This window comes from Pungitius pungitius, chromosome 4 (genome assembly GCF_949316345.1).
Source record: "Pungitius pungitius chromosome 4, fPunPun2.1, whole genome shotgun sequence".
Taxonomy (NCBI): Eukaryota; Metazoa; Chordata; class Actinopteri; order Perciformes; family Gasterosteidae; genus Pungitius; species Pungitius pungitius.
In genome coordinates, this window is record NC_084903.1 from 23596521 (window position 1) to 23621218 (window position 24698).

General features: G+C 42.9%; 3 protein-coding genes and 2 non-coding genes across 9 annotated transcripts; 4 read left to right on the forward strand and 1 right to left on the reverse strand.

Moving 5' to 3' along the window:
- The first annotated feature begins 1122 nt into the window (after positions 1-1122).
- On the forward strand, positions 1123-3274 carry rpl12 (ribosomal protein L12). 2 transcript variants are annotated; one of them, XM_037487535.2, is made up of 6 exons: positions 1123-1287; positions 1983-2056; positions 2414-2512; positions 2608-2689; positions 2779-2865; positions 3125-3274. In XM_037487535.2, exons 1-6 carry the CDS (start codon positions 1251-1253, stop codon positions 3241-3243), a joined length of 498 nt encoding a protein of 165 aa, XP_037343432.1. In that variant the 5' UTR covers positions 1123-1250; the 3' UTR covers positions 3244-3274. The 2 variants fall into 2 exon arrangements, with proteins under 2 accessions (XP_037343432.1, XP_037343441.1); XM_037487544.2 differs by having other exon boundaries at positions 1276-1392.
- Positions 2110-2237, forward strand: LOC119199719 (small nucleolar RNA SNORA65). Its single transcript, XR_005114897.2, has one exon. It is a non-coding gene; the product is annotated as a small nucleolar RNA SNORA65 (small nucleolar RNA).
- LOC119200301 (small nucleolar RNA SNORA65) lies at positions 2903-3029 on the forward strand. Its single transcript, XR_005115324.2, has one exon. It is a non-coding gene; the product is annotated as a small nucleolar RNA SNORA65 (small nucleolar RNA).
- A 350-nt stretch (positions 3275-3624) lies between the features above and the next one.
- pole3 (polymerase (DNA directed), epsilon 3 (p17 subunit)) lies at positions 3625-6678 on the reverse strand. Its single transcript, XM_037487558.2, has 4 exons — positions 6253-6678; positions 5437-5522; positions 5129-5247; positions 3625-4370 (listed from the first exon to the last, which is right to left on the reverse strand). The coding sequence occupies exons 1-4, from the start codon at positions 6316-6318 to the stop codon at positions 4168-4170; spliced, it is 474 nt and encodes a 157-aa protein (XP_037343455.2). The 5' UTR covers positions 6319-6678; the 3' UTR covers positions 3625-4167.
- A 3363-nt stretch (positions 6679-10041) lies between these two features.
- Positions 10042-19465, forward strand: kmt5b (lysine methyltransferase 5B). Of its 4 annotated transcripts, XM_037449478.2 has the most exons (10): positions 10303-10734; positions 12642-12887; positions 12972-13119; positions 13249-13414; positions 13496-13605; positions 14135-14301; positions 15135-15154; positions 15509-15645; positions 15726-15925; positions 16094-19465. In XM_037449478.2, exons 2-10 carry the CDS (start codon positions 12731-12733, stop codon positions 17563-17565), a joined length of 2577 nt encoding a protein of 858 aa, XP_037305375.2. In that variant the 5' UTR covers positions 10303-10734; positions 12642-12730; the 3' UTR covers positions 17566-19465. The 4 variants fall into 4 exon arrangements, with proteins under 4 accessions (XP_037305364.2, XP_037305375.2, XP_037305345.2 ...); XM_037449467.2 differs by lacking the exon at positions 10303-10734 and adding an exon at positions 10042-10296 and having other exon boundaries at positions 12972-13414; XM_037449448.2 differs by having other exon boundaries at positions 12972-13414.
- The last annotated feature ends 5233 nt before the right edge of the window (positions 19466-24698 follow it).

Consider the following 24698-nt stretch of genomic DNA (forward strand, 5'->3'; position numbering starts at 1 on the left):
CATTATGCTCCTCTGGCAGGCAGAGACAAAACTTTTTATCTTCCCTTTTTCCTCATTCTCTCCATCGCTGTCATTATTCATGTGGAACCCAGAAACAAAAACAGTAAGACGGCGCCATGTTGGCAGGTAACATCATTAACATAAATAATATGAGTTAAAGGATAAATAAATAAAATGCTTTGTTGATTTCCAACATGAAAAGAGCTTTTCAAACTAATGACATTTCCCAAAACCGATGATGCAGATGTGACATTTTCAACAGGATTTTCTGAAGCTACAGATTAAGGTTTCCTTTCGTAATGTTAGCTGTGAATTTCTGACAGATTTTCGTGATGCATATTAAGCAGCACAACAGTGATGATCTCTGCTTCTCACCCACTTACTCCCTCTTGTGTTCTGCTGCTATTCCTGTAGAGCGGCTCTGAGTCAAATAGAAATAAATAAATTTAAAGTCCTTCAGGACTCAAACAGGAAAACACTGGTTTTACATGCAACTGAACAACAGGCCGTGAGATGATTCAGCTGAAAGCGGCCTTGAAACATGACTAACACCTGCAGGGATCCCAGTGGTGGAGTTATTCACAAGCCTGGAGCCAAAGTGCTGGTACCTCGCTTTAGAAATACTCGCCCTGCAATGGAACCAAAAATCACATTTGAGAAGCTGGAAAAATGAAATGTTTTCATTTCAGTGAACCATTAAAAATAGTTTCATACAAACTGCAGTTTTATTTATGAAAGAAAATCTCATATTTGATAAGCTCCTCGTGTGTCTTTAGTGCAAAAAGAGAAGCCCTCACAGGAACGTAACGAGTGAAAGTATATTCAAGAAGTACCTCAAACTTTTAATTAAGTCCGGTACTTGAGGAAATATGATCAGTGATATGCGCTGTAATACCCGCATGGTACTTTTATATATTCAGCCCACATATGCAAAACTTTGGTGCCCTTGCGGAATATTTAAAAGTGTGTCATTTCATTTCCGTTAAGGATCACAACACCACCTCCACGACAATCAAATTAAATGTCTGAAGAAGTCAAGCCGCCCATAGGTCGGACCAATACCATGTGACCCGAACTTCATAATCTCGCGATACTTGACGCAGCTATAAAGTCCTCCGCGGCCATAGCTCGATCTTTCTTTCTCCCTCTTAGCGGTGAAGGTGCAACAGTAAATCGGTCGTCCCGAACCCGGGTTCATCCGACACCCTCACCAACCAAGCTGAACTGAGCTCAACCTCCACAGCGGCAACATGCCTCCCAAATTCGACCCCAACGAGGTTAAGATTGGTATGTTTTCTCTGTCAACTGGGTAATATAAGCAGAAGCTGTTTCACAGCCAAGATGGAGTCGCTGTGTGCCGGCTGGCGGCCTGCTAACGGCGTAGAGAAAACGGTAAAGAAATGCGGCCGCTAGAGACGACGGAGAAAAGAAAAGAAGGATGTGTGTTTATTATCTGCATGTTTCGATGTTTTTTCAGCTGCTGAGATTTTTGTGAATGTGTTTCGGGTTTGATGAAGAATTCGGTGTCCAGGGACGGACACGTGGGCCGCGTGCTAGCTTAGCTAGCATCGTAGATGGGACGAAACACTCCTGCCAACATTTAGTTTATTGAATTTATGTAATGATCCGTCCTGTATCGACGAATAATGAAAATTTAAAAGCAAGGACAGTTATTTTCTGGTAGATTCTCATCATAAAACCTGACGTGCTTGTTAAATTAAGATCCGGGTTGAAGGATAGATTTATCTGTTCAATCCTTAATATGTGAACGTAGTGTAGCCCCGTTTACTCGTCAGTTATTGGGCGACACCTCCCCGGTTGTTAAATTAAATCATTATCTTTGACTAATGTACTAATCCTACTCCAGCAGAATCTCCACGTGGAGCTGTCAATGACCGGTTGATGATCTGTCGCTTTGTGCTGCAGGTGTGAGGAACTGTCTCTTCAGTCGTTCTGTGCTCAAGTGACTCTTCTTCTTGCAGTGTACATGAGATGCACAGGAGGAGAAGTTGGAGCCACCTCAGCCCTGGCCCCCAAAATCGGACCTCTGGGTTTGGTGAGTGAAATTAAAATATTACTTTGATCCTAAGATCAATCTCACTCCAGCCTCCCGCCACTATGCCTGTCTCCGTGACTGAGTATAATCCAGTGGAGGCTCAGATTGACCCAACTTTAGGAAACAGGTCTGCCCGAAAAAAAACAATGGACAACTCTGTGCCGTAAAGTCTGGAACATGTATCCAAAAAAGAAGAGTCCCAATTTTATCCTTTTGTTAGATTAAACTATAATAAAGTAAATGACGACTTGCTATACTTTCCCCCCCCCCCAATACAAAGTTTCTTTCCTTCTGACTCTAAACCGATGGGATCTTTAGATCCTAGTTTGCTGATCTACTGTTCTTTTTCCTCATCAGTCTCCAAAGAAAGTTGGTGATGACATTGCCAAGGCCACCGGTGACTGGAAGGGCCTGAGGATCACCGTGAGGCTGACCATTCAGAACAGACAGGCAGTGGTACGCGCCCCCCCCCCCAGTTTCCCCCATAAAGACCTCGTCCCCGGAGACCGGCTCGCCGTGATAATTGCTTTTCCTCTGCGGTTCTTTTTAAGGTCGATGTTGTTCCCTCTGCGTCAGCTCTGATCATCAAGGCGCTGAAGGAGCCGCCTCGCGACAGGAAGAAGGTCAAGAACAGTAAGTTCGCTGTGGCCTTTTGTGAAAACAATTTAACGGAGGCTGAATTGGCTCGTTTCTAACCCCGTCTGTTAATTTATTTTTTTCAGTCAAGCACAGCGGAAGCGTGACCTTCGATGAGATCGTGACAGTCGCTCGCACGATGAGGGCTCGCTCCATCGCCAGAGAGCTCTCCGGTAATAACAAAGTCATCACTCAATATGTGTCCAGCCTCCCGCCACTATGCCTGTCTCAGTGACTGAGTATAATCCAGTGGAGGCTCAGATTGACCCAACTTTAGGAAACAGGTCTGCCCGAAAAAACCAATGGACAACTCTGTGCCGTAAAGTCTGGAACAAATCCCTTAAAGTTGTATGTTTCTAAAGGCCCATCAGTTGGAGCCTTTCTGTCCAAAAACACTGTGCATATTGTGATCAAATCTCCGTCTTCCCTCAGGAACCATCAAAGAGATTCTGGGCACCGCTCAGTCTGTCGGCTGCACAGTCGATGGCCGTCCTCCCCATGACGTCATCGATGACATCAACAGTGGAAAAGTTGAATGTCCGTCAGAGTAATTGAACAATAAAAAATGTTCATTAACTGAAACCTGAATGTCTTTTCAATCCTTATGGACACAATACAAACACTTTATGCATTGCTGTAGTGTGAAATCAGACATCCATTAAATAGTGCTCAAAGTAAACCTTCAGACTTTAGCATTAGAATACAAACCTATTTCTCCATAGAACTTGAATTAATTGCATCTTGGTGGGAAAGTTCAAATAAATCCATGGCTCATGCATTCACCTCAATAAGCAAAGTTCCTTTCATGAGCCAGTAAGTGCAGGTTTATAATACAGTTCTCCTAAAATTCTGCAAAAGTCTCAGATGGAACAGGAAAAGAACCTTCATCCTTTGGTTCAGTTTCTAGAAAAGTCTTGTTTATTTCAAACAAGTTCCCCAAATTAAATTCTACATATTAAGACCATTTCAATGAGCTTACATAAATCGTTGATCACAAGTAGACAGCGGGACGTTTGTGTCCCCAATGAGGACGGATCTCAGAATGACATCTTTCAGCAGAATTTTTCAAAGAGGCCCATTGTGATGTTCTACTCATTTCTGGCAGACTGAAGCGACGTGTCTGGCCTTTCTGACGCCGGGCGACGTTAAGCTTGATTTGCGCTGTCAGCTGTGAGCCCACTTGTGATTGGACCAAAGACACGGCCTACTTTCAGCATTGGTACCATTTGAAGGTCATCTACTGGACAAAAGGGGAAGTGAAAAGCTGCTTTACCCAACTCTGCCAACTAATTTTTATCAAAAGATATGTACACAACATCAGGAAGAGTGTAGTTGGACTTAAGGTTTGATTGACAGCAGCTGCACAAAGAAGTTATTTATGAAACCCCCCCCCCCCCCCCCCCCCGAGCTCTTCCTGCTACAACGCATCGCGGGGGCAGGGATGCATTTCATCGTCCGTGGCGTCCTCGCTGACATCAGTTCTCCACCTCTTCTTCTTCCTCTTCCTCCTCTTCCTCCTCTGCATCGTTCTCTGCTTCAGGCTCCTCCTCCATGCGCTCCTCCTCCTCCTCTTCCTCCTCCTCCCTGCTCTTATCGTTCTCAGAGTCGGCCTTCTTCTCTTTATCTTTGCGTTTCTGCTCGGACACTTCCTTCTTTCCCTTCTGACCCGTCTTGTAGACTGAAAAAAACAACACAAACGAACATTAACATCTGGCTCATCAGTGTTGTGGTTTGTCTCGAGGTGCAGATGTGTTTTACAGGAGCAGCTTACAGAGTCAAAGGATAAATAAAAAAAGTAACAAATGTAATCTCACATTGTTGGACCTGGAACATTTAGAAGGAAGATATTAAATAAAACAGGTCTTCAACAGAGCCTCCGCTCTGATAACCCAATATCTTTATTTCCCCCCCACAAATTTAAATGTCCTCAGAATCAGAATTGTATTTGCTGTCTTAAAATACACATAAACATGAATCCAACATATTGTAGCGATCGGATAAACGGATCAAGAAGACGTGATCTGTCAGCAATACACACATTCAGCTCAAGTGGGCACCTTTCATGCAAATACAACAGCACATGCACTAGCCAATCAGATCCGTCTAAAGAGCGTGAAGCTCAAAAATAAAAGATGGCGGACCAAACTCTGTAGAATAGGGGGTACCCTTATAAAACGTGTCATTTACTGTATATAGGAGGTTAAAACCAAAAAGGATAGGAACAGAGAGGAATTAGTCCTGAGCACCTCTATGACATCACGCCACTGCTTACCTTAGTATTTGCATGTAATGAAATGTCTCTCCCGCTGTCTATTTCACCTGAATCTTAAAATGCATTCAGCTGACTCTTTAACAGATGAGCGACTCGAGTCAAATTTCTAATCAAAGTGTAACACTTATTTTGTAAGAGACGTCTAAACAAACGGCTGCGCTGACCTTCCAGAGCTTCTCTGAGCGGCTCCAAGAATCTCTCAAACTCCATCTCCTCCATCGCAGCCAACACGTCGCCCGCGTTGAGAGTTTTCCGTTTGGCTTTCATGGCAAAGTTGTTGGAACTGGAAAAAAAAAAAGAAAACAGAAAACAATGACGTTAGTCAATTAGTGGCATGATGAAAACATTTCACAAATTACATATATACGGGTCTTAAAGCTGACAACACAGGCCATCTGGAAGGTTCTAAAGTCTACTTTAACACCCGTTTGAAGCACTTTTGTGAATCAAGTGTTGGACCTTTGGTTCTTACCAGGACGTGGCGTACAACACAAACACGCTGGCAGCTTGGGATATGGCTCTCCTGGCTTCTTTCGACACGTTCACCCCATCTGGGAGCTGTTAGGAAAACAAACGGTGCGGAGGAGTTGACTCAGAGCTGCAGCAATATATATATATATATATATATATATATATATATATATATATAAATAAAATATATTCACTATCAGAAAACACAGACGGAGGGAAAGAAGAAAGATGCATTCAGTCAGGGGTGATAACACGGTTACGCAAGAGAAAAAACAAAGCTATTTCTACCATTAACATGAACCTTTAAGTAGATCGCAGAATATATGAAACAAATTAAATACCTGCATTTTTTAGACTTTGCACAATCTAAATTATTAATAACGCATTAATCAAGCATTAAATGATGATGTATGATTAAGCCACCTGCCAGTTAATAATGAATCATTTAAACGAGCTCCACCTGCTGAAACATTAAAATTATGATTACATTTTAAATCAATCATTTTAATCAAATAATATACTGTGGAAAATGGATCTGAATAGAGAGTAGTGTCGTTTTTATGTTTACAACGTTGCACTTACAATACTTTCAGAACAAAATACCAACGTTACTTAATAACATTTTTAACTAACGTTAGTCATTTTCGTACATTTCGTTTTCATACTTTGAACCTAAATAAAGATTATGAGTATTTTAACATGTATCATTAACGTCGCGTTTTACTAGAGGTGTGAATAAATAAATACTTTAACTTGTACACTGCAGTACTGATACTTTTACTCGAGTAACGTTACTTGTTCGTGGCTTCCCACTCACCGCCTCCTTGATGATGCGGGTGATCACCGCGTTGGGAAGGTTCAGGTCTTCGGGTCTTTCCGCCATTTGTGTCCCCGGTAAACAGAGTCCTTCAAGCCGCTAACTTTAGCCTCCCGTCGGGGACAACCGATACCTCTCAAAGCTAACACAGTAGCACTGTTGTGTTAGCCTGGGGATACCTCGAGTAGGTTAGCTAGCAAATGTTAGTAACTCTCTCAGTTTGGTAGCATAGGGCTACTCTAGTCCCGCCTTTGAAGCAGACGCTCCTATCGATCTGATCGATTAGTTTAACGCACCGATTGGTTCAGACAGTGTCGGAAATGGGTCGCGTGTTCAACAGAACTGTTTTGTTTTGGGACCTTTTCCCGCGAACAGTCCAAGCACGAGTCCTCCTTCAAGGTTTCAACTCTGACCCCTGACGTGTGCGTAATTACGTTTTCACGTTACGCACACGTCAGATTACGCTATTACGTAAGTAAACATTGACAAAAGCTAAACGGAAAAAAAGAAGAAAGACCGTTAAATGATAAATAAAATAAGGCGTGCATGGTTAAGTGTTGGAGGACGTATTGAGGTAACTTACCAAAGTAAATGTATTACTACCACACTAAAATACTTTAAAATGTCCTTCATTGAAAAGGAGAATAAAGCAGAAATATGTCCCGTGTGAATGTTATATATCAGTATATTCTCATTTTGCATTCATGTAAAATATGAATTATACTAACTCAAGGATGTTGAACTGTTCACTGTGAGTGAGTTCATAGATAACAATACGGTTTGAAACACACAGTTATCAGTTTTACCATATTCAGACATCAACCTTTACAAAACCAACTGGAACAACGGCTGTCTACTTCATGTATTTTTATTGTCACAAATCCCATCAGTGAATGTCTCGCTGTGTCAAAGCTTCTTCCTCTTTGACACACAGTTCCATTCTTGTCAAAAAAACTCATTAGGGACCCACCTTTGTGTCATAATTCGCAACAGGCTATATTTTGCATAATACCAAATGACATGGTGCTTTTCATCCCTAATAGAAAAACCAAACTGCAAGACACTGATAGGTAATAGTTATTAGTAAATAAATATTTAATCGCAATTTTAGTCTAACAGTAAGCTGTATCTGTATCTTTTTTGAACTTCGGATTTGAAGACAATAAGGCATTATTCATTTTATTTAATGAAGAAAAAAAGATTTGGAATCACCAATATGTTTTCTATTCAACAACAAAATGTCTTGTTTCAGTGAGTACAGAATGAGACAGAAAGGACAAGGCCTGAGCAAAGTGCAACTCCTCCTGAAATGAGTTATCAAGACCAAAAATCAAACAATATTTGAACAAATAGGTAAAAGGGTGTACGTAGTCAACTTTAACACTTTAACAAATAGATACTAATATTAAATTACAAGGAATAATCTAGCTACATAAATATTATAGTGCACACATGAGAAGTGTATTCAACAGGAATGACTGTCATTGAAGACTGAAACATGGATGGAAAGGTCAAAAGGGTCATTTAATATGAGTCTATTTTCCCAAACACTCTCAAAATAATGTGTAGTATAAAGCTTACCTGTGTTTATGTTTTAATGGAACTAGAATGTTTCACTATAATCAGAAGCTGAATAGAAAATGATTATAGCTCAGAATACGGGTTATAAAGGATGATTTTCTCAATTAAATGTCGCAAAATATTTTCAGAAAATAGTAAAAAGTGAATTTAAATCTTTGGATCCACTTGTTTTGTCTCATCTACAGGCTCAAATCTGAAGATATTTGCTATATTATTGTTGCTCCTTGTCTATGAATATTTGATTAAATTGTCATTAAAGTGACATGGAAGAAAGTTAAAGGAAAGTTAAATAATGACACATTTGTACCTACGGGTGAAGTCGGCTGAAGGGATGACTCTCACCGGTCTGGTCCTACATTATTTTCAGTGCACGGATGAATATTAAAAACCAAACCCGGGCTTCCAGCTCGGCTCACACCTTCACCGCGAACCTACTGGAGGAGGTCAGGGGTATTTAGGTGGTTGCCATGGTTACTGTCTTCCCAACACGCGCCGAGAGGGGCCTCCCACGCGCAGTGAAGCTCTCGCAGAGCGATGGTATGCGAAGAAAAGACGAATTTCACAACGCCCACCAAGCGTTTCTCCTTCATGTGTTAAAGGAGTTAAAGTCGCACACTTCAAATTCAAATCCAACAGCAATAGCTCAATAAACAGCAGCTATGACATTTCACTGGAAATCTGAGCTTTTGTTAAGATTTTTTTGCTTTGTTGATTTTTATAACAAACATTTCTGCTAATAAGGTGAAGATGTTATTGAGGCTTAGTTTTAAGTTTGCACTAGCATGAAAAAAACATATTGATTAGGGTTCAAAGTTCAATATTTCTCCTCTCAACTGATAAAAGAATATGTAGTATCAAAGTAGTTTTTCTCCTTTAAATACAGTTTCGCTGTATTACATATATACACTGGAACTTAAAGTAGATCGAATACAAGGATTTCTGCTACTAGAGAGCTGCAGGCCATCGATATCAATTATATATTTATAAAACGTGCACAAATACATATGATGTCACATGTTTATATATGTAAATATATATGAAGTAAAGTACCGTAATACTTTACTTAATTAGTTCCCGTTTATGTTTCTAAAGACTTCTATGACATTGGATTCTAGTGGCAAAACTTTCCCTTTTATACATTTATTTTAAGGTTTTAGTCTCCTTGCAGATTTGAATTTTTATTAAAAACCAAAGTCAAATAATATGGTATAATGTAATGAATTCATTGTAGTAACAATCCTCACAATTAGAAAGAGACATCCATTGATAAAAAAAATACAAAAGTATGAACATTTAGCGTTTATTAAATGTAAAAGAAAAAGCCTGACAAACAATCAATCAAGTCAAATGTCAACGAATAAACCAGTGATGATGAACATTTCACAGGGTCCTGGTTCTGTAGAGAAAGAACTGGTGAACGGCCCGCTTGCAGAGGTCCGGGTCGGTACCAGTACCAGGTTTATATGAGGCTCTAAGGTCACTAAGGTCCTGCTGAGGGTCTGCATGGACCGGTGAAGAACCAATCCCAGGTTTATATGCGGTTCTAAGGTCACTTGTTTTGGTGGGGTTCTGGATGGGTTCTGGTGAGGTTCTGCATGGACAGGGAAAGAACCAATTACAGGTAACATGTGGTTTTAAGGTCACTTGTTCTGGTGGGGTTCTGGTGAGGTTCTGCATGGACAGGGGAAGAACCAATCACAGGTACATATGCGGTTTTAAGGTCACTTGTTCTGGTGGAGTTCTGGATGGGTTCTGGTGAGGTTCTGCATGGACAGGGGATGAACCAATCACAGGTATATATGCGGTTTTAAGGTCACTTGTTCTGGTGGAGTTCTGGATGGGTTCTGGTGAGGTTCTGCATGGACAGGGGAAGAACCAATCACAGGTATATATGCGGTTTTAAGGTCACTTGTTCTGGTGGAGTTCTGGATGGGTTCTGGTGAGGTTCTGCATGTACAGGGGAAGAACCAATCCCAGGTAATATGTGGTTTTAAGGTCACTTGTTCTGGTGGAGTTCAGGTGACGTTCTGGTGAGGTTCTGCATGGACAGGGGAAGAACGAATCCCAGGTAATATGTGGGTTTAAGGTCACTTATTCTGGTGGGGTTCTGGTGAGGTTCTGCATGGACCGGGGAAGAACCTCACCGTTGTCATCTCACCGTCGCCGGATTCTTTAGGAAGCGCAAAGAGGTTTGTTTATGCAGCACTACTTTTGTGTACCTCCGACAAGTACTGGCTAAAACTAACAAAACCCTTTTTTCGACTTATTATTTTTAGACGAAACCTGCAAAAAGTCGACAACTGCGTTGACTTCTATAGCTTAAGACTAAAATCCTCGACTACTGTGTCTCATTTCTGTAACAACGGGCGACAATATATATATTTTGTGCCGGGTCTATTTTCTCACGGGGATGGCTGTGCTGCGTCTTTCTCTCTCCCCTTCTCCGCCATCTTGAATTTTAATGTTAGTTTCTTTTAAAAAAAATTGTTTCCTGTCTTATTCTTTCGTTTAGGATTGTCGTGCCAAAGTGGGATTAGTTTGAAAGACTTTTATTTCGCGATTGTTTTTTACAAAATCACCTTTGTGAGTATTGTGTGTGTGTTCTGCTTCCGTTGGGGACTCCAGACATTTAAACGCTCCCAACGCGTGTAAACGCTTTCAGCTTTTTAACTGCCAGATATCGAGATAAAATGTCGCCTGCGGTTGGCCGTTGGTCGTCCTCCCGGATTTGATGACCACCGAGGACCGTATCCGCGGCCTACACGGGCACCGGCACAAGAACTAACTTTTAATTCGCCCCACGAATGACACATTTAGCATGCTAAGCTAACTAGCCAATGGCTTCCACATCAGAACACCCAAGCTGTCGCTGTTAGCCCGCTGTGGTCCGCCGGTTTACAGGTAACGTACCGGGACGTGTGTGCGGCCGGTTGTCAAATATTATTTGCACATTATTGCTATCGGTGGGAGAAATGGGGACCGTTGGTTTGTTGTACTTGAACGTCTGTTGTTGACTGCTAGCCGATGGAGGCTGTTAGCATACCGAAGTTAAGTTTGATGCCTGCTGACGCAAACTAAGGAGCAAAGACACGGTATTAACGTGATTAACAGACGTGTGCGCGCTTAATAGAGGTGGCCACGTTTAAATAGGCTTATTGTTTAATTAGGTGGGTGTTTCGCTTGCTTCGTGGAGCAGCTCGATGTAATTTGTGAAGAGTGGAGTGGAACGTATCATGGTGTACCATCGTTAAATATCAGCACGCTTGATGCCGTGCTGTTGCGGTCTTTGTGTCGGAGCACAGTTTAACCGGTGGTGCTGTTTGGGTTTGGTGTTCTGCGTTAACACAACGAGGCGAATCGCCGGCGTCTGCTGCAAAGCTAACGCGCAGCCGGCCGAGCGGATCTCCCCCCGGCGTCGCCTTGTTGGTGATTAGCTCCCATGCTAACGCGGTGTACATGGGCGGAGATACAACAGTTAGCAAACAATGCGAAGCTTGATTGATAACTGATGCACGCTCGGCCTCAGCTGTCGTGTCTGTGCGTGTGGCCTTCCGGGTTTCCACTGCCTCTCCTCATCCCCGTGGCGTGTTGTGGTTTTGTTGTTGGCTAACGTTAGCTTCTGAGCTAATATTGCGAAGCTTTTTTTCCCCCTAATGCATCGATTATAAATTAGATGATGCTCCCTGCGACGGAATGGTGCATTTTTAAACCACGTCGTGTGACAGAAGTGTACATATTGCATTTTGTGATCGGGATTTTTTGTGTTTGTGTATATACACACACGCACACAAAAATCCCGATGCATATATATGGTACAAAGCAATACTTTATGCGTGGTGGATCAACGACGTTAGTGTTGCACTTGACAGCAGTCCAGTGCATTACTTCGCGTTGTCTCGGGGGGGCGCTGCAGGATTTTTTAAATCTCTTCTCCTCAGCGCCTCTTTCCTGTCTGCAGGGAGAACTCACAACTTTCATTGCGCAAGTAATGTGATCTTACTCAAAGTACCAAAACACATACTCTGGTGTACTCGTATAATAGTCCTGTAGAATGAGAGTTGTCGTTTCATGCTGAAATTGTCATTAGCTAATTCTAGATTTTTAATATAATGAATATATATATATATATATATATTACTTAATCCTAACCAGCAAAGGAATTTAAGCTTCGAAAGAAAATACAATATTTAACTCTGAAACGTGTTTTGGAAGAAAATAAGTATAAAATAAGAACAGTTCAAGTTAAGTAGAAACACTTCAAATCTGTGCTTGAATAAAGGAACTTGGTTACATTCCACCACTGCTTCAACCACCATGTAAACATTAGTAACCACCACTGGGTGAGTTGACTGATTATTTACTGGTTTTTCTGGTGGATCCTGTGTGACAGGGAGCTCACCTCATCCTTGTGGTTTGGCAGAGTGCCGTTTATTGTAAAGTGGGTTTAAACATTTGCCCTGTTTTGGTGTCTAACCAATAAACCAAAAGAAAATATGGCACGTACGAATAGATACAAGAAGATGTAATGTGAAATATAAACAGTTGTTTTTAGAATGAGAGTTGTTTCATGCTGAAATTGTACAATGTTTCTCACAGAAGTACAGGCGAGGTGAGACATAGAAAAGATAGTTGTGAGTGTGTACAAAATGCCATTTAGTAATGGGAAACGTGCAAATACAATAAAAAAAAGTTTTTTACACATCCAGCTACTCATTAGCGTGCCACATTTGATTTCCTCAGTCTGAGTAAACTAATCAGATTTTGTCATCCACTAATGTGCATCTTCTTTTTTCTGCCTCTGCCTTCAGGTTCCAATCTCCAGACCCCAGTCTTCCCCACTCAAGAGTGTTTGTTCATCTCGGAGACTAAATGCAACTGGATCAGGGGGCTTGTGGGCATGAAGTGGCTGGGCGAATCCAAGAACATGGTATTAAATGGCAGACGACACGGAACCAAGTTGACCAGCGAGCAACATGTGAGCCAGACTCGCTCCCAGCACTCCCAGCGGGCCTCCCTGCGCCACATTAAAAACAGAAGTCGAAGATGTAGCCGCAGTGAGTCAAACGCGCTCATGTTCTAACGCGTCGCTTGGTCCTCAGACGCTTGCACTAACACCCATCTGTGTCCGGCGTGTCCAGGGTTCAGTACAACCAGTCTGGAGGCGGGGACGCGCTATGTGCCCTCCTCGGGAATGACCGCCAAGGAGTTGTGTGAGAATGACGACCTGACCACGAGCCTCATCCTGGATCCTTATCTGGGCTTTCAAACTCACAAGATGAACACCAGGTCAGCAACCTCAGGGGAGCTGTTGGTTGTCATGAATAAAAGTCCTATTCATTGTGGACATATGTCAATAAGTTATTTATTTATTTCTGATTTTCACATCTGTATTCCATCACTAATGCGTCCCCACAGATTTCGACCGATTAAGGGACGACAGGAAGAGTTGAAAGAGATCATCGAGCGCTTCAAGAAGCACGACAACTTGGAGAAAGCCTTCAGAGCTTTGACGACCGGAGACTGGTCGCGAAATCAATTTCTCCACAAGACGAAAGCTCAAGAAAAGCTCTTCAAGCAACATGTAAAAACCTGATCTAAGAGCTTGCCTCCAATTTTTCCGGCATCAAAATCAACCCGATGACTAACTCTATGTTCTGCACAGGTATTTGTGTACCTGCGGATGTTTGCCACAGACAGCGGCTTTGAGATTCTGCCTTGTAATCGATACTCATCCGAGCAAAACGGGGCTAAAATTGTGGCAACAAAGGAATGGTGAGAACATGCTGTCACCTGTGATTTCTGATTTTAGAAAAGCACCATTGGTGAACTCTCTACTCTCACTTGCCCCCCTCCCCTCCCCCCTCCCCCTCCAAATGCATTTACGTGTCCTAATCTGTCTTTCTTGGACGACTCTGTTGTGTCAGCCAGTGTTTGATGGTCAATATTAACGGCGTTAGCCAGCACTCTGGATGAACACGACATATAAACTCTCTGCTGCCGTTGTGATGACAGAGGGGTCTCCCCCCCCCCCCCCCCCCCCTGACTCCTGCGCGTCAGCATGTTGTGTTAAATTCAGCTAAAGCTGTACGGCTTTACTTTGGTTAGTGTGCGTGGCCTCCTCACGACATGCATCCGTCTACATGCTGAGTAATCTGCATGTAGCTGCCTGCACCGTCGCCACGGATACACAAACGTATCACACACACATAGATGGATCTATGGGAAGTACTTGCAGATGATGAGGTAATGCAGCCTGCTCGGCGCTCTGTAACAAATGTTTCCACCTTGTGTTGTTTTGCAGGAAAAGAAATGACAAGATCGAGTACCTGGTGGGATGCATCGCGGAGCTTTCAGAGAGTGAGGAAAACATGCTGCTGCGGCACGGGGAGAATGACTTCAGCGTCATGTACTCGACACGCAAGAACTGTGCGCAGCTCTGGCTGGGACCAGCTGCGTTCATCAATCACGGTATTGATCCTCGCTCTTAGTAGGGGCTTTCAATGGATGGATCAGGGCCTCAAAATGTATCAGGAAAGCAAAAGGGGGTACGGAGACAAACCTCTAGACGGATGCAGCTGAATGTGTGAAAATGTTTGCTTCAGCTAGCGTACCTCACACGATGCAGCAACACGTGAGACTAAAGAGGGGGATTATTCAGTAAATTAAATGATGATGGTAACGCATCATCGTTCATTTGAGCCGCAACTTCAGCAGACTATTCCAACATTTTATCGTTTTATGGCCACGCTTGTGTTTCTATGAACGCATCAGAATCACAGCCGAGTGCTAGCAGACTAAACTTGTCTTTTTTTTCAGTTGAACACTGCTTTCATGCTATAAATGGCATGAAAAAAAACAATGTATGATTTTTTTTGATAATGTAATAAATAAATAGTAAAACGATGGAATCTATACATCCAAGAATGTCCCATGTGGGTTGATGGAGTCCCTACGTGCTGTGAACTACTCACATCTTTGCATCTGCTCCGTGGTCAGTGCAAGTTTCAAAGGAATCTGCCTCAGGCGACTCGTGGCTTCACTGAGGAGTTCAGACTTTAATTCTTTCTACGCCGTAAGAAGAAAAGGTGCTTTTCAATCGCTCGGGAGGTCAAAGGCATTTTCTTTCCCCCACTTGTCTGCCAAAAATGCCACGCTGGATTATTTCCATTCATCTCAGTCGAGCCTTATGAGGATTTTTTGGGGGGGGGGCTGTTTTTATGTGAGAATTATGAATCTATATGGTCCAAAATTGTTAATATTCATGAGAATACTGATTATTATTGTGTTTCTTCTTTTTGCAGATTGTCGACCAAACTGCAAGGTACGTCCTTTGAAGTTTGGATGCTTTGAAGTTCTGTGAGACACTTAAAGTCGGTAGATGGCGGTTTGGAGAACACGCCAGCTTTGTCGTGTTATTGCGTGACTTTGGTTTGTCACGCAATAACAAACAAATTGAGGCGGTAGACCAGAACATTTTTGGCATTTGGTGGCTTTAAAAAGAGCATAAATAACAATAAGTTTGTCTGGTGTAAACTACATTGTGTCCTGTGCTGGTTCTCCTGACTCTGTTTACTGTAGGTAATGCTCAATGAATAAATACCTCAAACAAGCGCTGAGGGAAAACCATCCGTGCAGAGGTTCTACAAACTAACGGCGGTTCTACTGTTCTCTGTAGTTTGTGTCGACGGGACGAGACACGGCCTGCGTGAAGGTTTTGAGGGACACCGAACCCGGAGAGGAAATCTCATGTTATTATGGAGATGGTTTTTTTGGGGAAAACAATGAGTTCTGTGAATGCTATACGTGTGAACGGTAAGTGCAACACATCATGTGCTCTGTGCCCTTGATTAATACATTGAAGGGTTAATAGAGTGACTTGTTTGTCTGTGCAGGCGGGGTATGGGTGCTTTTAAATCCAAAGCAGGGCTACCTGTGGAGGTGCCGGTGATCAACAGCAAATACGGGTTGCGGGAGACGGACAAGCGTCTCAACAGGCTGAAGAAGCTGGGGGAAGGAAACCGGAGCTCAGACAGTCACTCTGTGGGCTCCCACACGGACGGAGACTCTCAGGAAATGCCAAAAACACATCAATGTAAGAGTCGGCTCAGGATGAAATGCTCTGTTGCCTTCTCTGTGTGCGTCCGCGACTAATGTTGAGGCCCTGACTCAATTTGATTATCACCCGGGAAAAACACGTTTAGGTGGGTTTCTGCAAATGTTATCAATACGTAATGTGCAACGTTTGATCTTCTCCCACCAGCTGCCAGAAAAAGAACATCATCCTCTGGCCTGAAGTATAAGAACAGGACTCAATCCAGACAGACTTTGTCCAGAGCCCTTACTACCTCATGTTCAAAACAAGGTCGTGTGAACAATAACAGGGTACCAAAGATACTGAAATCCCAATCCAAGCCTTCACTAAGTAAAGTCCAGCTGCGGAGTCGCAGGAGGGGGGCGGAGCCCAAGGCGTCTGCTAAAGGGGAGACTGGCCAGCTGGGTCTCAGGGACTCCAAGGTGTCGCTGTGTAAAGGCCTCGCCGTGAAGAAGGAGAAGGATGGACAGGAGCTGATGCAGCAGACGTTGGGCCAGCGGGGCTGCCTCACCCGGCACGCTGCCAAGGAAAACGGCAGCGCGCCGCACGGGCGAGGCAGCGAGGGCGGCCAGTGCACCACGTACAGGACTCGCAGGTCCACGCGGACCCTCGTCAAGGCCCAGGAGGCCACTGGCGTTAAGCTGGAGCCCAGCGCCATGAACGGCTTGAGCCCGGTCCCCGGGGGAGTGGTCATCAAAACGGAGCCGGCCGACATGGAGGAGTACCTCCGCCACGGCGTCGGCCTGGAGCAGCCGGCGTTGGACGGCGGCTACGCCAGGCGGGGCTCGTCCTCCAGGCGGAAGCGGCTGACGCGTCTCCGGACAGAGCGGACAATCAAGCGCGAGGATTCGTACGGCGAGCCCTTCACGCCGGGGCCATGCGGCAACGTGCTGCTCAGCTTCGCCGACCGCCACCGCGACTACAACGGGGTTTCCAGCGGCAGCAAGTCGCTGCGCAGGGGCAAGAGCAAGAGCGGGTGCCGCTCGCAGGACAAGGGGAAGAAGAAGCGTCAGATCACGCGATACGACGCCCAGCTGATCCTGGAGAACAACACGGGGATCCCCAAGCTGACGCTCCGCCGGCGGAGAGACAGCAGCAGCAGCAAGACCAACGACGCCAACGAGCCCGTCGGCTCCTCCGCCGTCAACTCGCCGTCCTCCAGCTCCAAGATCAGCATCAAGTTCAGCAAGGACCACGACAAGGACAAAGGGGGCTCGTACATCGCCAAGCTGAACAACGGCTTCGCCCCCGTCGTCCACGGCAACGCCGCCAAGCTGAAGATCCAGCTGAAGAGGGAGGACGACGCGCGCCGGATATCCCAGTCGTCCCAGATGTCCTACAACGGGGACATGGGCCAGAGTCTGGAGGCCAGGACAGGTGGACATCGGACCCAAAAGGCCCTGGCAGAGCCGTCGTCAGAGGAGGAGGAGGAGGATGATGATGAGGAGGAGGATGAAGACGACGAGGGCGATGAAGATGATGATGATGATGAAGATGACTACTTCGACAATGAGTTTGATGACGATTTCATTCCACTTCCTCCAGCAAAGCGCCTCCGACTGATCGTGGGTAAAGACTCCATAGACATCGATATCTCCTCCAGGAGGAGAGAGGATCAGTCGCTGCGGCTCAATGCATAAGCCCCTCCCTCCTCCAACCCCCCCCCCTGTAAATAAAGACGACTAGCTAATCAACTGTTGTGTTGATGTAAAAGAAGTACAGTAATTTAAAAAGGAAAAAAAATAATTCTGAATGAAGGTGCTGTTGATTTAAAATGAAACGCTGTTATTCACTTATGTTCATCACCAAGTTGTTATAAAAGCAAGGGACATTATTTAAGCAAACACGTTTAATCTGAACACTATTCTAAATCCGAACTGCGACTTGTCAACTGGTGCTCGTTATGGTTTCTGAAATGATCCTAAGTGTAAAGCACGCGTTTTAGTTTTAAGCTCAATGCTTCCTTTAAGTGAATGCACTTGTTCTATTCATCATTGACATGGATATTGTAGAAAGTGTACAGTATGGTGACTATCCCCTCTGTCTCAGAGGCAGCTTTTATGACCTTTTTGATTTCCGATCTCCTCGTTTGTATCGTTTTGTTTTGGTGCCATCGGTCCAGACGGTGCATTTGCATCCGGGTGCCATGTCGTCATTTTGCCAGCAGTTCTCCTGGTAAAGAACCACTTTGAATTTCAGTAATTCACCCATTTATTATCAACATTATTTACTGTGTAAGTTGATCACCCTGTTGAGTCCAATCATGCAACGATCATCTTCATTCCTCACAGAAAGCTGCTGAGACAGACGCCCTGGAGTATGGACGTGTTTATATTTATATTTCTACAAACACTCGCACACAACGTTCTGTGTTCAGCAACACGCGTGTGGCGCTGCGGCTCGTTGGGTTTTTCCTGCGGTCGTGCCATGAACCATATAATGGAGTTGCACAATTTATTTTTGTCTGTCTGCCCCCCCCCTCCCCTCGCCCCCTCCCAGAGCGCTGTAAATAGATTATGTTAATTAAGCTGCAGAGTTCCTAGAAGTAAAAGCACACACGGCGTACTGCTGCTTGGTGAGGACATGGCACGCGTCGGTGAATCAAACCACAACATGGAGGATGCTTTTTTTTTTTCTAAACCTGCGATCAAGAGAATTAATGTACAGAAAGGCCGACTCGTCACTCACTTTATTCACCCAATCAGAAGTGGACAGTAGAGTCTGGGGGAGGAGCCTCATCCCAGTCGTCCTTTTGGTGTAGAGTGGTGTACTTCTTTCCTCTATGGTGCTACTTTTATTTCCTCACCCTCTTGTTTTGAGTTCTGCTCGATGTCTGCAGCAGAAAACGTCAACCGGCCCCCAAGTTCTGTGTCAGTGGGTTTGCAGCCTATTTAAGTTGTGCTTTAAGTTTCCTTTTTATTTACAGGTGCACTTTGATTTTGATTTTTTTTTTGCAAGCAATGTTAGAAAACAGTCCAACAGCATTAGGTGCCTTAACAAAGCGCGTTTAGACACACTTAGACCACACCCCCCCCCCCCCCCCTCACAGAAACTCTTCACGAGTCCCAGTCAGTCCTTCTGTATATTATTTCTTCTTTGGTCGATTATAAGTGAACTGTCCAATAAATCAAGGGATCAACTGAGATTGAATGTTTACCCACTTCTCCTTGTGTTAAAATGTACTGTTCATATCACCAGCAGCTAATCACCCCCCCCCCCCCCCACAGCCGGACGTCCTCATCCACACTGTAAACTGTCCCAGGTTGTCCCGTCTCTGTGGTCTTTGTCCAGTAGACAGCTGTCAACATCTCCAATGGATCCAAAAAGTTAAAACGAGAAATGACAAAAAAAAAAAAAGACAAGCAAAACAAATGTGAATAGTTTGCGGACATTTTAGCGTGTTGCGTTGGTAGTGGGGAACGTAAAGAGAATTAAAAATGGGCAGTTGTCTATATTGTCCGATATGTAAATCATGTGAACACATCTTGTACTTATTTAACAGTTTTGAATACTTGAAAACTATATAAAGTTTCTTTGTGACTCTTGTTTCCACAGCTTGTTCTGAGCTCCACTGGATGTTTGGGCTTTTAAAAGAAGGATGTTTCACTGTCAACAAATCTGATGTTAAGAGCAAAAGCAACGCGCGGCACTTCCTGTTTGTGGCTCTAAGCCCGTGGCTTTGATATGATATACATTATATATAAAATATATGCATATAAACATATATAATAGTTATTTCCTAAATCAGTTGGTCACTAGTTTCTTATCAATAAAGCGAGAAAAAATGACTGACAATACCTCACATCGTGTTGATGAGGATGATGAAGGAGCTCAATTATATTTTAACAATAATATATAACAATAGAGCTCCGTGGCTTTGTTATAAATATGTTATTAAATACCTTGTTGGTTTTAGGGTCTTTTATGGGACTGTGGTTTTTCCTGATCAGAAGCCGTTGTAATGGACACGTTCGTCCCTCGTTGCCTTCATGTCATCTGACTGACATTTCATCCCACGTGACTTACGTTGCCTTTTAACCCGCGTTGCATTGAGTCTGGGGATCAATTAGGGGTTCGGTGTCTTGCTCAAGGGCGCTTCGACGTGGCAGACGGAGCAGGCGGGATTCGAGCCACCAACCTTCAGTCAGTTCGGTTCTCAGCGCACCCCGCTGCTCCACGCGCCACCGTCGCCACACAACTGCGGTCATGTGGACCGCATTTCAAAAGGAAATGCGCCTCTATGTTGGGTATTACGGTAAAAGGGGCTGTACAGCCAAAAAGGCACTGATCATCATTTGAAGTGTCTTTTATCAATATTTGAACTCTCTTTAAATCAGATAGCAGATGGGTAACACTCTTTTGACACTTGGTCCTATTTAAATCTGATCTCCTCTATTAACTTGTACATTTACATGAAATATTACTGTGTACTTTTTGAGATACTTGAAGGTAAAGTTAGTAATATTGCCATTATATTCGTCTTTTTTTCATTTTTGAACTGTCTTTAAATTAGATAGCAGCTGGGTAACACTCTTTTGACACTTGATCCTATTTTAAGTTGACCTCCTCTATTACCATCTCAAATTACATGAAATATTACTGTGTACTTTTTGAGATAACTGAAGGCAAAGTTAGTACTTTTGCCATTATATTCGTCTTTTTCTCAATCTTTGAACTGTCTTTAAATTAGATAGCAGCCGGGTAACACTCTTTTGACACTTGATCCTATTTTAAGTTGACCTCCTCTATTACCATCTCAAATTACATGAAATATTACTGTGTACTTTTTGAGATACTTGAGGGTAAAGTTAGTACTTTTGCCATTATATTCGTCTTTTTCTCAATCTTTGAACTGTCTTTAAATCAGATCAAAGCCGGGTAACACTCTTCTGACACTTGATCCTATTTCATGTCGACCTCCTCTATCACCATGTACATTTACATAAATTATTACTGTGTACTTTTTGGGATACTTGAAGGTAAGGTTAGTAAAATTGCCATTAGATTCGTCTTTTTCTCAATCATTGAACTGTCTTTAAATCAGATACAAGCCGGGTAACACTCTTCTGACACTTGATCCTATTTTAAGTTGACCTCCTCTATTACCATCTCAAATTACATGAAATATTACTGTGTACTTTTTGAGATAACTGAAGGTAAAGTTAGTACTTTTGCCATTAGATTCGTCTTTTTCTCAATCTTTGAACTATCTTTAAATCAGATAGAAGACGGGTAACACTCTTTTGACACTTGATCCTATTACACGTTGGCCTCCTCTATTACCATCTCAAATTACATAAAATATTACTGTGTACTTTTTGAGAAAATTGAAGGCAAAGTCAGCAATATTGCCATTATATTCGTCTTTTTGTTAATGTTTGAATTATCTTTAAATCAGATAGAAGACGGGTAACACTCTTCTGACAATTGGTCCTGATTCATGTTGACCTCTTCTATCAATATGTAAAGTTACATAAAATATTACTGTGAAATTCTTTAGATACTTGAAGGTAAAGTTAGTAATATTGCCATTATATTCGTCTTTTTCTCAATCTTTGACCTATCTTTTAATCAGATAGCAGCCGGGTAACACTCTTTTGACACTTGATCCTATTTTAAGTTGACCTCCTCTATTAACATGTACATTTACATAAAATATTACTGTGGAACTTTTGAGATAACTGAAGGTAAAGTTAGTACTTTTGCCATTAGATTCGTCTTTTTCTCAATCTTTGAACTATCTTTAAATCAGATAGAAGACGGGTAACACTCTTTTGACACTTGATCCTATTACACGTTGGCCTCCTCTATTAACATGTAAAGTTACATAAAATATTACTGTGTACTTTTTGAGAAAATTGAAGGCAAAGTCAGCAATATTGCCATTATATTCGTCTTTTTGTCAATGTTTGAATTATTTTTAAATCAGATAGGAGCCGGGTAACACTCTTCTGACACTTGATCCTGGTTCATGTTGACCTCCTCTATCACCGTGTAAAGTTACATAAAATATTACTGTGTACTTTTTGGGATACCTGAAGGTAAAGTTAGTAAAATTGCCATTATATTCGTCTTTTTTTAATTTTTGAACTGTCTTTAAATTAGATAGCAGCTGGGTAACACTCTTTTGACACTTGATCCTATTACATGTTGGCCTCCTCTATTAACATGTAAAGTTACATAAAATATTACTGTGTACTTTTTGAGATACTTGAAGGTAAAGTTAGTAAAATTGCCATTATATTAGTCTTTTTTTAATTTTTGAACTGTCTTTAAATTAGATAGCAGCTGGGTAACACTCTTTTGACACTTGATCCTATTACACGATGGCCTCCTCTATTAACATGTAAAGTTACATAAAATATTACTGTGTACTTTTTGAGATACTTGAAAGTAAAGTTAGTACTTTTGCCATTATATTCGTCTTTTTCTCAATCATTGAACCGTCTTTAAAATCAGATAGCAGCCGGGTAACACTCTTCTGACACTTGAACGTATTTCACGTTGACCTCCTCTATCAATATGTAAAGTTACATAAAATATTACTGTGTACTTTTTGAGATACTTGAAGGTAAAGTTAGTACTTTTGCCATTATATTCGTCTTTTTCTCAATCATTGAACCGTCTTTAAAATCAGATAGCAGCCGGGTAACACTCTTCTGACACTTGAACGTATTTCACGTTGACCTCCTCTATTAACATGTAAAGTTACATAAAATATTACTGTGGACTTTTTGAGAAAATTGCAGGTAAAGTTAGTACTTTTGCAATTATATTAGTTTTTTCTCAATCTTTGAACTGTCTTTAAATCAGATAGAAGCCGAGCCAATGGTGGGCCTCAGCCGGCACGCGTCAGCCTTCACTTTTATTGAGCTACAGGGTCCTTTGACTGGAGTTGGTTAATTAACGCCCTGGCGATGCAACAAGGTTGGTCGCTCTGAGAACTGTCTGCCCCGGAGAACAGTTGGACCGGGGGCAGGGTCGGCCGAAAGGCGGTGGCGGTGCAGGGCCGCAGTGCCTTTTGACCTCTCAACGGTTTTACGCCCTGTTGAACTCTCTCTTCATAGTCCTTTTTAATTTTTCTTCATTGGCATGACGTTAATTTGTGGAGTAAAACATATTTCATCCCATATTTGGGGAGCTTTTATCAACCATAAAATGTATGCGCCCCCCCCCCCCCCCAACTTGATTTTGGTTTGTTGCCTCAGGGCAACTTGTATATATAAAGTGAAATAAGTCAAAAAAGCAATGTAGGCATTTAGAAAGAAGTTCATTTTGAGGACATTAACTACAAATGGATCCAAACATAAATTAAAAAATATTAAACAAAGAAATGAAATTACCAACACTGTATGTACAAAATCCACATCCAAAACATGTAAACTTAAAGGGCTTGTTTGTGTCACTTTGTATGGCATACACATTCGACTGACCTACAATAACCTGAAGAATATCTTAAAATACTGAAGGGGGGACATGATATCATTAGAAATGTTATGCCAGGGCGAGCACAGAATGTATTGTGGGGTGTTCAGCCTCTACTATGTCTTCATCCTCATCTTGATCCACAGACTCACTGTCGCTTTGATCAGACATGCGTTATCCTAAGAAAGTACAAATATGAATGTCATATTCAAAATGAATGAATGAATGAAGGACACACATTGTTCTACTGACTGACCCCTGACGGACCCCTGATCTCCTAACTGTCTGGCAGGGATCCAATCTTTCTGACTCCAATCCAATCTTTCTGACTCCTTTCAAGCTCACTTTCCTCGTTGTCACTGTCCTCACTGTCAGATGGATCAGCCCTAACAGCTTGATTTACAAACATTTCGCCCATTAAATGTTCCTGTTTCCATTCCCATTCAATATCAGTAGTTGGTACAACAAAAATATTGACTGTGGTCAATGACCTAACTGCACAGTGTTGCCTTGTGTCAACTAACCAAAACACCCAGTTTTAATAAAGAAATAACAATAAATTAATTACCAAATATACTTAGTTACATACTCATGCACACAAAAACATATTCTATACATTGTTTTTAATTAAAGGGTAGGTCAGTGTAAGGTCCAAAAAAGTATTGTGTTGCCTGAAGACAAAACCCCCGGAAAGCAGCCGGTCCGGACTCAGTCTCGCCCCACACCCTGAAGCATTGTGCTGACCAGCTGTCTCCTGTTTTCACCGCCATCTTCAACACCTCCTTGGTGTCATGCCACGTCCCAGCCTGCTTCAAGGCCTCCACCATCATCCCTGTTCCCAAGAAGCCCAGGATAATAAGGACTAAATGACTACAGACCCGTCGCACTGACCTCTGTAGTCATGAAGTCCTTTGAACGGCTAGTCCTGTCCCACCTTAAGTCCCTCACCGACCCTCTCCTGGACCCCTGCAGTTCGCCTACAGAGCCAACAGGTCTGTAGACGATGCTATCAACATGGCCCTCCACTTCATCCTCCAGCATCTGGACTCCCCAGGAACCTACGCCAGGATCCTGTTTGTGGACTTCAGCTCCGCCTTCAACACCATCATCCCGTCTCTGCTGCAGGACAAACTCTGGTTTGCCCACCTCCACCTGCAAGTGGATCACTGACTTCCTGTCCGACATGAAGCAGCACGTGAAGCTGGGGAAACACGTCTCTGCCTCTCGGTCCATCAACACCGGTTCAATGAAGACAGTGGAGATGGTCGTGGACTTCAGGAGGAATACAGCCCTACCTTCCCCCCTCACCTTGTGTGACTCCCCCGTCACCACTGTGGACTCCTTCCGT

Excerpts from the sequence above, each read along its gene's own strand:
- rpl12 (XM_037487535.2), top strand. The coding sequence starts at position 1,251 with ATGCCTCCCAAATTCGACCCCAACGAGGTTAAGATTG. Across the intron at positions 1,288-1,982 it reads CCCCAACGAGGTTAAGATTG|TGTACATGAGATGCACAGGA; the intron begins GTATGTTTTCTC and ends TTCTTCTTGCAG. Across the intron at positions 2,513-2,607 it reads TTCAGAACAGACAGGCAGTG|GTCGATGTTGTTCCCTCTGC; the intron begins GTACGCGCCCCC and ends GTTCTTTTTAAG.
- pole3 (XM_037487558.2), bottom strand. The coding sequence starts at position 6,318 with ATGGCGGAAAGACCCGAAGACCTGAACCTTCCCAACGCGGTGATCACC. Across the intron at positions 5,248-5,436 it reads GTGTTGTACGCCACGTCCTG|TTCCAACAACTTTGCCATGA; the intron begins GTAAGAACCAAA and ends TTTTTTTTCCAG. Across the intron at positions 4,371-5,128 it reads GCTCAGAGAAGCTCTGGAAG|TCTACAAGACGGGTCAGAAG; the intron begins GTCAGCGCAGCC and ends TGTTTTTTTCAG.
- kmt5b (XM_037449467.2), top strand. The coding sequence starts at position 12,731 with ATGAAGTGGCTGGGCGAATCCAAGAACATGGTATTAAATGGCAGACGA. Across the intron at positions 13,415-13,495 it reads AAAAGCTCTTCAAGCAACAT|GTATTTGTGTACCTGCGGAT; the intron begins GTAAAAACCTGA and ends TGTTCTGCACAG. Across the intron at positions 15,926-16,093 it reads AATGCCAAAAACACATCAAT|CTGCCAGAAAAAGAACATCA; the intron begins GTAAGAGTCGGC and ends TTCTCCCACCAG.